At 37.7% G+C, this 13,153-nt stretch overlaps 1 protein-coding gene across 1 annotated transcript in view; it reads left to right on the top strand.

Moving 5' to 3' along the window:
- The window catches only part of SLC25A24 (solute carrier family 25 member 24), a 59,218-nt gene that overhangs the window by 26,314 nt on the left and 19,751 nt on the right, over window positions 1-13,153 (top strand). The window contains exons 4-7 of the mRNA XM_022584187.3: window positions 2,100-2,211; window positions 4,166-4,324; window positions 6,571-6,723; window positions 12,831-12,938. Of these exons, the coding sequence (XP_022439895.1) occupies window positions 2,100-2,211; window positions 4,166-4,324; window positions 6,571-6,723; window positions 12,831-12,938 (532 nt within the window). The remainder of the gene's footprint in view (window positions 1-2,099; window positions 2,212-4,165; window positions 4,325-6,570; window positions 6,724-12,830; window positions 12,939-13,153) is intronic.

Genomic DNA, 13,153 nt, shown 5'->3' on the forward strand with positions numbered 1-13,153 from the left:
ACAGACCCAGCCGTATTTGGGATTTGTCACATGAGAGAAGTAGCTTTGCAAATCCCTGGGAAAAGGAGGGACTATGCAATAAATGGTTCTGGTGCACCTGGTTATCCATGCAGACAGAAATACAGTTGGGTACCTGCCTCACGCCATGCACAGAAATCACAGACATAGAAAACAAACTTATGGTTACCAAAAGGGAAAGGGAGGGTAGGAAGGATAAATTAGGAGTATGGGATTAACAGATACAAACTACTATACATAAAATAGATAAGCAACAAGGATTTACTGTATAGCACAGGGAACTATATTCAATATCTTGTAATAACCTATAATGGAAAATAATCTGAAAAAATTATACATATAACTGAGTCACTTTGCTGTACATCTGAAACTAACATAATATTGTAAAACAACTGTACTTCAATTTAAAAAAATCAAACTAAATGTGAAAGTTACACTGCAATACCTTTAGAGGAAAAAGAAGCAAATGTCTATATCTCAGTATAGGGAAGAATTTATTTTAAAAAAATACAGAAGTCAGTAACCGTATATGAAAAGATTGATAAATTCAGCTGTATTATAATTAAGAGCATCTATTCATGGACACTATAAATAAAATGAAAAGACAAAGAGAGGGTACTTGCTAATTTATAACTTGAAGGATTAAATCAACTATATAAAGAACTATACATATTTAAGAAAAAGACACAACCCATTAGAAAAATGGGCAAAAGATATGAACAAGCATTTCACAAGGGGAAAAACATGAATAGCAGATGAATTTGATGAGATGCTCGACTTCGTTAGTAAGTTGAAGAGAAACGCAATTTAAACCCACAGTGAGACTATCTTATTTAAGAAGTTTGTCAACACTAAGTGTTCTGCAGCTTTAAGCTGCAGAGTTTGGAATTCATTTATTCATTCAACAAATATTTGCTCTGCGCCAGGCACTGTTCTAGACACTTTGGTCATATCAGTGAATAAAATAAAAAATCCTTGCCTTGTGGAGGATGCTTGCATGCGTGCGTGGGGGGTTGAGGGGTAGGGTCAGACAATAAACAATTGCATTAAAATAGCAAATAGTGATTAAAAAATAGAGCTATAAATATTTTAACCCAGAAGAATAGTGTCATAAACATCAGTAGTAACTAGGACTCTTATGCAAATATGGAATGTTAACACCTGTGTGATGGGACAATTGAAAGTTTAAGTGTAATTTCATGTATGCAATCAAAGTAAAAAGTGGCACTGGAAAATATAATCATAAATATCTGAAAATAGCATTTTATCTGACTGCCATCTTTATGCATCACTTTCACACAAGTCATAGAATAAATATAAAATTCAGAGGAGACACCAAAACTTTTTTTTCAGATATATTCATTAATTCAATAAATAAATGAGCACTTTCTTTGTACTGCCCACTTTAGATGCTGGGTCTACAGTAGTGAACAAAACTATCAAAATCCTGGGCAGTTTATAAAGTTGCTTTTAGGAAAATAAACAGGTACAAATGACATTATTGCCAAGAACCTACTAAAATAAGCAAAAAGTTAATGAAAAATATCCAAGGCTACAATATGCTAATTTTAAATGTTGAAGATAAGGTACCAGGATTTCTTAAGACTCAGATGGCCCAATCACCAAGTTTGATTTTATTTTTTACAATCATTGGTAATTTTCTTAGCTTAGAGAAAATTGGAGAAGGAAATTGATAGTGTATCTTGAGTATATTCTGAAGTCACATCCAAATGTTACAATAGAACATTAAGAACTATCTTCTTGAGCCAGTGTAAGAAAAAATCGATCATAAATTCATTCATTGCTCCCCCCCAATTTTAACTTCCAACATTAGTGTTTGATAGCTCATTGACTTGGAGTTTGACAGAGCACCAAAAGTAGCCTTTAGTGAGACCTGTAATTTGGGGGTCTATTTTTATCTAAATGATTAAAACAGATTATCAAATGCTTGTTGCCATTTCCAAAAACCTTTTAAGAATATTAAGTTGGAAGAGAAACTGTCATTCTGCAACATGGCCAATAATGTTAGTTTTATTTATACATTTTATTTTGTTCTTTAATCAGCTTCTTTTTATTTTCAGCATCGATGCTGATGGGACGATGACAGTGGACTGGAATGAATGGAGAGACTACTTCTTATTTAACCCTGTTACAGACATTGAGGAAATTATCCGTTTCTGGAAACATTCTACTGTGAGTACGCTTTATGTATTAATTTATACTTATTTGGAGCTATAAGCAATTGGTATGGTTATCATCCAAAAGCACTCTGTAACACTTATGGGCCATGGTACCCGTCTCAGTAGCTCTTTAACTTGTAAAGTTCTACGTGGTCTGTTAGGTGTATACTCAGAGTATATTAAAGCTTTTTTTTTTAATTAATTTTATTTTATTTATTTTTGGCTGTGTTGGGTCTTCGTTGCTGCAGGTGGGCTTTCTCTAGTTGCAGCGAGCAGGGGCTACTCTTTGTTGAGGTGTGTGGGCTTCTCATTGCAGTGGCTTCTCTCGTTGTGGAGCATGGGCTCCAGGCACACGGGCTTCAGTAGTTGTGGCACATGGGTTTAGTAGTTGTGGCTTGTGGGCTCTAGAGCACAGGCTCAGTAGTTGTGGTGCACGGGCTTAGTTGCTCCGCAGCATGTGGGATCTTCCCAGACCAGGGATCGAACCCGTGTCCCCTGCATTGACAGGAGGATTCTTAACCACTGCGTCACCAGAGAAGTCCTGGGGCTTTTACCTTTTACAGATAATATATTGCCTAAGTAATCTCAGTACCTCGTGGTTGATAATGACCAAAGATCCCTTCTGAAACTTGCTTGTTCAGTCAACGACCTACATTTATCTCTGGCTTAAGGCACCTATAATAATAATCATGGAAGGTTAAAAAATCTTTGGCTCATCTGCTTAATATTGCACACCTATCCATCTGTATTCTTCTAAACTTTCAAATTTTAATTAAATCTCATTAATATCCTACTGAAATATCCTGGGGTAAATGAAATTCATTTCATTCTGCAATCTGTTCCTGAAAACAGTGGGAACTCTTTGAGGGAATTTTTATTTTTCTAATGGGCTTGACTTCTATATGTATTCCTGGATTTCAGTACATTTTATATGCACTAAATGAAGCCTAGAGTTCACATTGTTACTAGTAACAATGCCTAAACTTACCTAGAGCATTGTAGAATTATTGGTGACTAATGCCTTTTCAACTATGAGTATAAAATAATACTATATTTGTAGTTCAGTTGCCTTGACAAATTTTATACTTATGTGAAGTCATATTTACATAATCAAATTCTTATTGTATCTTTGGAGATAGTAATGGTTGAGGCTACAATCATGTATCCATTTTATTGATTGTAAAATGAAGAAATAGAGGGTTACTACTATAGCAAAGCTCCTTACCCTGACACTCTTACCTATAAAATCTTTTACACTAGAATCATTTAGATAATAAAGTTGGAAAAATATTATTATAGAATTTTGTTTTTGTCAAGCTATGTTTGTAACCTATAGTAATATTTAGAGAAGATTGGAAGGTAGATCATTTTAAACAATACCTCCCTGTAAGCTAAATTTTATATAGAATCTATTGCATGTTTTAAATGACAAGTCAGATTTATAAAAATATTTACAGACAGTCTATATAGGAAATGAGTTTAGGGGTACTCAAATTACAGTTTTAATTTAATTTTTATTTACATCTTTAGAGCACATATCATGTTATAAAGTATAATGTGGATATAATTTTGAGATAAAGTGTGTATCTTTAAGAACTGACAAATTATTTTCTTTCTGTAGCTAAGGATTCACTACCTCTGATCAAATGCTGCTCTTTCATTCTGACTTAGACCTAGAAGAGAAAAGTTATTCTGAATCTATTAAGAAAAAAGTTGTGATTTTTGGTTTTGTAAATTTGTAATTACTGTTAATTTTCATTTCTTGCGGACTGATACTGTACTTCATTTAGCGTGAATAGGCTACTTATAATTGCCTATATGCTCAGATTGGTTCAGTATAGTACTTTCTAAGGATTGAAGCTGATCTTAATTATAAAATATGTAATTCTTCTTTCAAAGAAGCAAACCTTCTGGAATGATCTGTCTTTAATTGATGGAGCCTGGGGCTCTTTCTTCCATTTTAACAGGGTATTGACATAGGAGACAGTTTAACTATTCCAGATGAATTCACGGAAGATGAAAAGAAGTCGGGGCAGTGGTGGAGGCAGCTTTTGGCAGGAGGTGTTGCTGGTGCCGTCTCTCGAACAAGCACTGCCCCTTTGGATCGTCTGAAAGTCATGATGCAGGTGAGCTTTGCGATCTTCTGTCTAAGTTTGCCCAAAATATTCTGAAACAATGAGAAATACGGTGCATTGATAAAAGTTTAAAAATTTCTTTAAAAAGAAATCTCTCAATTTTATTGCTATTAATCCTAAATTCAGTCCATGTTAAGTATTTCAGTGTTTGACCAAACCTTAAATTGTTGGTACACGTGTGTGATGAACTTTTAATCTTGGCTTTCTGTGACTATTCAAATGTTTAATTAGAAAAGGAAATCTCTAGCCATTATTGTAGGGTTCTCCTTAAATTACTTATATTTTCCTTGTATTTTATGTTCTTTCTCAAAAGAGGGTTTTTCTGAAATCTAGAATCTTGGAACAAGGATGTAACTTAAAAAATTATTCTAAAGCTGAGGTTGGCAGGAAAGACCTGGGTTTATAAGCTGACTTTCCTATTTACTAGCAGTGTAGGCTTGGCTGGTCAGAGTGAAAAGAAAGGAAAAGGAAAGGATTAATATTTATTTGGTGCTCATTATGGTAACCCATTTAATCCTCTAGTAACCCAGCATGGGGGGATTTTATCCTCATATTATCTGTGGGGAACACAAGGCTCAGAGAGTTAAATAACTTTTCCTTTACAACAAATTAGACAAGGAATGGAGTATTTCTGGCTCTAAAGCTCATGGTTCTCAGACTGCATGAAACCCCTGAGGCCTCATTTTCCTTCATTCTAGAATGGGAATATGAATATCTAACAAGGGTGGTTGTAAGAATTAAATAATGTAAGGTATGGGAAAATGCCTGGTAGGCTGGAACACCCTGCTAGAATATACTAGCTGCTTAAAAAAGGTTTTTAAAAGTTATTTTGTTATACCTATGGTCAGCACTTTTTATATTTGCCGTTAGATTTCTGTACAAAATGATTTCTGACAATATTTTAAACCAGCATCCATTGAGAATGTACCTACATCTCAAAATATGTTTAGGGGTAAAGATACTGCTTTTAAAAAAAAGGAGAGGGAATCGGCCTGTATGTTCTTCTTTAGGAACAATAGTAAATCCACTTTGAGAGAGCTTGAATAAGCATTCATCTTTTCCTTTGTCGTATTTTATTGTGAAGTTTATTTAAAATAAAATGGATATATTTAGACTTTTGTTCCTGAAAGTTCAGGGGTTTCCCCAAACTACCTTCAGATTCATTAATTCACAGAACTCACTGGAAGCTTTTATACTCATGATTATGGTTTATTACACTGAAGGATATATATTAAAATCAGCCAAGGAAAGAAGAGCATAGGGCTTCCAGGGAAGCACCAAATGCAGAGTTTCTGTTGTTTTCTCCCCAGAGAGTCAGAATGTATTACTTCCTGACATTGGCGTGTGACAATATGCACAGAGTTGCACACCAACCAAGGAGGCTCACCTGAGTCTTTGGTGTCCAGAGTTTTTATTGTGACTAGATCACATACTGCCCTCATGGCTGACCTTTAGTCTTCAGCCTCTCCCTTCCTCCCTTCTTGGTTTTTGTTTAAATAGTAGTCACTCATTTTGTGTAAGCAGAAACAATCAGAAGAATAGCTGACTTCTTTAATTACTTTTGGTTTATTAGATTTAATCAGTTTTATATAGAGACAAGCATAAGGTCTAGTTTATTTAAACAACTATCACATCAGTAGTATGAGCCAGGTAATTCATCAGTATTCACTGGGTTAGGCATTTGGTACATGAGATTTCGAGATAAGCTGTAGAAGTTACAATTTTTATTTTTGGTGTCAGGCTGTGTGTATTCTATTCTCTATGGCTCTGATAAACATAACATCCAGATTGTTTTGAGTCCCATTTATATTTCAAGTCAGTATTACTTCTCAGGGGGAGGGATAATATATTACATTCAGTATATTTTTCTAATTTTTCTTATACTGAACTTGCTCATGTTCCAAAGGGTGTTCCATAGCCTAATAAATAATAAGTTGGTTCATTTTATCTTATGAACGTTGTTCATAATTTTACTTTTGATCATGCCTTCTCTGTTTGCTTTCCCACACTGAGGGTTACGATTTTTCTTAGTTTTAGATTCAGAGTCAGGCTTCTAAAATGATGGTAATAGTTCTTCCCATTATATATTTTCTCAGCCTTCTATATTCTATTTTCAAATACATCTTCATGCAGTAATAAATAATACTGAAGAAAAGAGAGTGGATTGTATGGTTACTTTAGAAATAGTAATAATAACATCCCACCAGTATTTAATATCGTTTTGCTTTTGTTTTTAGGTCCATGGTTCAAAATCAGAGAAAATGAACATATATGGCGGCTTTCGACAGATGGTGAAAGAGGGAGGTATCCGCTCACTTTGGAGAGGAAATGGTACAAATGTCATTAAAATTGCTCCTGAGACAGCTGTTAAGTTCTGGGCATATGAACAGGTAATAGTTATCACCTGTGGAATTTGTTAACAAAGGGGAGTTAATAAACTGATTCAATAACAATTATCATACAATGCTTTTTAGATTATTATTTTAATACATGATAATTTTCCACATATATACTCCATGAGGAATTTCTCTTATAGGAGATTAGACTAGATAACCTCAGAGATCCCTCATGACTCAATTCTGAATTTCATATTACTTAAAAAGACTTTTGTGTTCTTTTCTAAGTAGCTCTTAAAGGAAACGTAAGATTTTAGCTTATTCATTTTGAATTCAGAATAGAAGCTGCACACTCACATAAGTTTTTTGTGAAAGTATCCCCATCCAGCATCTGGAAGGAAAACTTTTAAGTTGAAGTCCTTTGTGTAATTTGACATTGCTATAAAATTGAGCTGAATTTAGAGTGCAAGCTCCATGAAGGCAGGGGCTTGGCTTCTTCTCCGTGCACTCCAGCATTTAGACAGAGCCTGGCGTGTGATAAGTGCTCAGTAAGTGTAGAATGAGTGAGTGAATGAGTAAATGAATGAATGCAGTTACCTCTGAATCAGCTTCTCTGTTGACTTAGATTGTTTAGGATGCTCAGATATTAGGATGCTGCTTCAGCATAACTTGGTGTTAAGAGGAAATACAGTAGTGGATTTTAGAGTTTGGCTTCTCTTTGTCATTAGCAGAATTGTCTAGTTAAGCACGCACAAAATTATTCTTTCCACTATCTCTTCCATCCTTGTTAACCATAGATGATAAGAACCTTGAAATTGAATCCCACCTTATATTTTGTATTATTTCAAATAGAGTTTTGATAATTTTGGAGAACATTTTGTTCTGGAGCAACAGAATACTCTTGAGAAGATTACAAAGTCTAGTGGTGTTTTTTTCTTGGCTTAAGAAATAGAGAAGCAAAGAAAACATTGAAGAAAATCTAGCCTCCATGACTTTAATTGCAGCTTATCTTTGGGAAGTATATTTTCCTTCTGTGAATGTTTGAAGATACATATCACGACTAGTAAGGGCTAGCATTTTAGATACCTGTAGGTTATTCTGATCACATACTTGGATTTTATGATAGGAAAACCAGACCCTAAATTAAATAAGTATTCAAGTATAAAACCATTATTCCATATGCAGGAAGTCAATATTTTTGAAAGTCTGTATTATTGCAAGCAAATGTATGTATTATACTTTATGCTACTTAGCAGATTCTTACCTTGAACACTACCAACAGGCATCCAGCCAGGCTCCTTTCTCAGGCCTCTTCACAATATTTAATTACTGCATGCTGACTTTTCTTAGAGATCAAGAGAAAGCTCTCTGCACAGTTTGGTCTTGTGGTCTCTGGGACCTATTATGCCTGTCCATTTTCTGCCCCCTGCTGAAGGTCCTTTCATCCCTTGGGGTTCTCTTAAGCCCAAAGCCCAGCTTCCTATGAGAAGCATTTCCTAAGCATCCCAACCAAAACTGATGCCTCTCCTGCCTGGTTTCCTTAGAGTACTATTTTACAGAATATCCAATTTTCCATCGGATAATGGAAAACCCATTGTTTATCCCAGTAAATTGTAAACTACCTTGGCATAAATGTTATGCCATATATATTCTCAAATTTCCCAGAGTACCTAACTAGCTTACTTTTGTATTCAGGTAGGTCTTGTTCATTGAATAACTAATAGCTTAGAAAACAAAGAAAAGAATATTTTCAGCCTGGTACGCAGCTCTCTTAAACACATCAACATGGGATAAAGCTGCGGTCCATTTGGGTCCTCATTGCCATAGCAGTTCAGTTGTATCAGGAACAGGGTGGCAGTACGGTGTTGTGTTCCCATGGTTTCAGCTGCCATCTGCATTCTAACTGCTTTCCATTCTAACATTTTTCTCTTCATCTCTATACCTGCACATCCACCTGAGCACTGCATATCTGTGCATCTCCGCTTACATATCCCAAGGGTACTTTACAGTCATCCCTCCCCCACCCCCCACTCCAGTGACACACACACACACACCATTCCTCTTCCTATAGGTCATATGGTGGTGAACATCTTTCAAGACTTTGCTCGGGAGTTATTTCCTCCAGGACACCTTCCCTTTGTTTCCCTCTGTTAGCACTCTCACACTGAATTCTGATGATCTCAGTACTTATCTCTCTTCTTAAGGAGACTGTGAGCTTCCTTAGGCAGGATCTGTTTTCAGGTGTGTGTTCCCAGCACCTTGCCCAGTGCCGGTAAATCCTCATTGAATGAGCGTGAGTCTTAAGTCCATTAAGATGAAGGGGAAGATGGGTATTTGAGCAGAAGCAGCAGCCTGTGGACAGAAATGTTGGCACAGGAGAGCATCACTCACTAAGGAAGCTGAAGGTGGTCCACTGGGCTTAAGTGTAGTGGAGTGTGTGTCCGGGAAGATGGTGATGAAAGCAGGCTGGACAGATAGGCAGGAGCCAGATGTGATAGGAGTCTAGATTTTATCCCGAATGTGGTGAGGGGGTTATTGAAGCATCTTACATAGGGAAGTGGAATAAATATATTTACATTTAAGAAAGATCAATGTGGAAAAAAAGTGAAGAGGTATTGGAAGAGAGTGAGGCTGTAGTTGAGGCAGGGAGACTATTTAAGGAAATATTTCAGGAATTCATGTAAGAAATGATGAGGACCAGTATAAGGAGACGGCTGTAGTGATTGAAGAAAAACTGAAATGAACTGAAAACTATTTTGGGAAATAGAAACAACAGAACTCACTGAGTGAATGTAGAGGTGAGAAAGAGGAATCAAGGGTGATACTCTGGTTTCTAACTTGAGCAACTAAGTATGTAGAGAACACAATAAGAGGAACAAGAGGAACTGATTTTGAGGTAAAACGACAGGTTGCATTTTGGACATGCTGGGTTTGAGCTATTTCTGTAACACGTACAAGGAGCTGTCCAGTAGGACAGGGAGGTTGTGATTGAGGTGAAAAGCCTTTGGAATGGAGCCCTCGGGAAGGCTTATAGATGAGAACAGTTCTGGGGATATGTCCAGGGAGAAGTAGGAGAAACTTGTAGAGGAGACCGAGAAAGAGAAGCCAAAGAGACAGGAGGAAATCCAGAGAAAGTGACGGCCTAGAAGTCAGAGGAAGAAGAGGGTTCCATGAAGGGTCAAATACTGCAGGGTACTAAATACAATAAACAGTTTACCTTTCAGAATTTACCAGCTCCGAGATGGGAAAGCTTGGTATAAATGTTTCAGTGAGGTAATGAGATGATAAACCAATTGAAATGAGCTAAAGTGAACAGGAGGTGAAGAAAACTGGACAGTAGACACCTTTGTCGGGAGCTTGACTTCAGTGAAGGGAAGGAGAAAAGAAGAGGGAGAGAGTGATAGGTTAGAAGCATGTTGGTTTTTGATACGTTTCATTTTGATGACATGCCTATGGCTGAAGGAAGCATGTCAATACAAAGAAGGAGGTTAAAAAATATAAGTGAGAGAGACTGACGACAAGTGCAGCAGGTATTCAGAGGAAGTATGTGTGTGGACTAGGGAGTGGGGGGTGGAGGGGCTGGGGGAGAAATGGGTACTAAGCAGTCTGCTGGCAGGATTAGCCTTTGTGTGGAGGACTGTTCTCATGTCAGCTCGGGAAGAAAAAGATATAAGTGGATGTGGGTGATTGTGTGGGAAGTGGGCAGGAATACCAAGATATCCTTGCCTGGTGGCCTCTCTGTTCTTCCTTGAGTTCCCAAGAAAGGACTTTTTTTGAGAATGAGGGAGGAAGCGGTATTGGAACCTGGAGGAGAATGGAGAAGGTTGAAATAGGTATTCTAACAAATGGAGAGAGAGTTGAGATAGATAGGATGGATGGAAAGAAAGAAAAAGAAAGAAACAAAGAAAATTGAAAGAAAGAAAGGAAGGGAGGGAGGGAGGAAGGAAGAGAAGGAAAGAAAAGAAAAGAAAGAAGGAAGAAAGAGAGAAAGAAAGAAAGGAAGGAAGAAAATTAAAATCCTGAAAAGGATTTTAGGCTGGCTTTGAGAGCACAGCTAAGTCATCTTTGAGAAAGTCAAATTCTGTGGCCATGAGCAAGCCACTTAAAGTCTCTGTGACTGTTACCTCCTTTCTGGGGTAGGAATTAAGCTTGGTGACATAGTCTTAAGCACCTGTCCCTTTGCCTAACCCTGTACAGGCTCTCTGTCCTCAACTCTTACCTTTGTGCATTGTATGTTCTGGGGTGCAGGAGCCCCAAACCCCTACACTTTAAATATTTATTCACCAATCACTAAAGAATACTTTTGATAGGTGCTTTTGGGATGGGGGTACACTATGTAAACGATGTCTCTGAGGTTCCTGTTCATATGCAGGATGGTTTTCAATAAATTATATTTAATGATTGTGATAATCTGACATGCAGGAAAATCAGTAGGGCCTATGCAGAAGGGAGTTTTGGTTAACATTCTGGTGCAGTTCAGGAAATAGAACCTGTGGAAACATTGATCTTTGGGGGTAAGCAGATATCTGCTATTTGGGGAACTTTGTGAAATCATAATATATTTAATTTTTATCATGAGCAGAGAAACACAGCTTTACTAGGAGAAAGTATTCCTGTGTTTTTGCATTGAGCTCTTTGGATCCCAAGGAACAGAGACTGGCTCAGGGAAGCAGGCTGGAGGTGCCTGCGGCATTAAGGGGAGGAGCCTCAGGAAGTGCAGAAAGTGGAACCTCACTGACCTGTCCCTTCTCCATGTGTCTGCTTCTCTATTGCTTTATCCATTTCTCCCTCAGGTGTCAGTGCCTAATTATACCTGTAGACCCACCTCACATTTCTAGGAGAAGGAATCTGGTTTACCTGGCTTATAACCACAGTCTGTGTTCGGACAGAGATTTTCTTTCCAAGTTGTAGAAAGACAATATTGAATATATTAGTAATAACAACAACAACAATAACATTTACTGAACATTTGCCATTTGCCCAGCGCTGTGCTCTGTTACGTGTATTATCTGATCAAATTCTTTCAACAACCCCGTGAAACTGGGGTTATCACAGATGAGGAAACTGCATGTGGACATGTTCATAAACTTGCTCAGGGCCACATAGACCTAGGGTTCAAGCCCAGGTCTGCCTGACTGTGGAGCCCATGATGTTAACATCCTGCCCTATCGGTATTTCGGCTGCATTTGTGCCAGATTTCCCCCTTTGGCCAGATCAGCCATGTCGGTTGCTTTAGTACTGGTGGGCCAGGTGGGCTCTGGGGTCGAGATGTTAGTATGGTTAAATGTATTACCTACAAAAACTGTCTTTCTAAGTTGTTTTGTTAATATTTGTCACTTATTTATTAGTTTTACTTATACTGGTGAAAATAAACTCATCTTAAAAAAAGGAAAACTATGGGGAAAATATCTAAACACTGTGAACACTTTATTAACCTGTGCATCTGAGGAAGAACGTTGTGATGAATCTGTTTTAGCAAAGGAGCTGCCGGGTCCCCTCTGTGGATCATCTGTGTTTTGTGGAATTCTAACTTGAAAATCACTGTCCAGTAAACTGAATGTATTAGCATTCAAACCTTGCTTTTCTGTTAGATATTGTTAATGCAGTGCATTAACAATTAATAATTAATGTGCATTTTGAGAAACATCATATTGTCAATTGATTTCTAGGAGATGATTTGTATTTTTGTATTGTCTTAGCTTGGCCTGCCATAACAAAATACCATACGCTGGATTGTTTAAACAACAGAAGTTTATTTCTCACAGTTCTAGAGCTGGGGAGTCTGTCGTCACGGTGCTGACCAATTCAGTTTCCAGTGAGGGCTCTCTCCCTGGCTTGCAGATGGCCACCCTCTCACTGTGTGCTCACATGGCCTTTCCTTGGTGCATACATGTTGGGGGGAGAGAGAGAGAGGGGTGAGGGGTAGGGAAGGAAGGAGGGAGAGAGTGAGCATGTGTGTGAAAGGAAGAGAGAAAGAGAGAGAGGCCCCACCTCATGATCAAACCATAATTACCTCCCAAAGGCCTCAGCTCCAAATACTATCACATTGGAGGTTACAGTTTCAACATATGAATTTGTGGGGGGGGATGGGGAAGAGGGGGGAAGAACACAATTCATTCTGTAGCAGGTATTAATGTGCATTTAAAATTTTATTTACACAGTACAAGAAGTTGCTTACTGAGGAAGGACAAAAAGTAGGAACCTTTGAGAGATTCGTTTCTGGTTCCATGGCTGGAGCAACTGCACAGACACTTATTTATCCTATGGAGGTAAGTACCATTGTGAAGTCTGATTGCATTAACGGTGTTTGTATTATTATCTATTACTGTGTAACAAGTTATCCCAAGATTAACAGTTTAAAACAACAAGTATATATAATCTCATGGTTTCTGTGGATCAGGAATCTGGGTGTAGCTTAGCTGGGTTCCTCTGGCTCAGGGTTTCTCACAGCCTATAGCAGGGTGTCAGCCAGGGCTGCAGTCAC

This window comes from Delphinapterus leucas, chromosome 1, assembly GCF_059928025.1.
Source record: "Delphinapterus leucas isolate spDelLeu-1000000601 "Yukka" chromosome 1, BTC_Dleu_Yukka2, whole genome shotgun sequence".
Taxonomy (NCBI): Eukaryota; Metazoa; Chordata; class Mammalia; order Artiodactyla; family Monodontidae; genus Delphinapterus; species Delphinapterus leucas.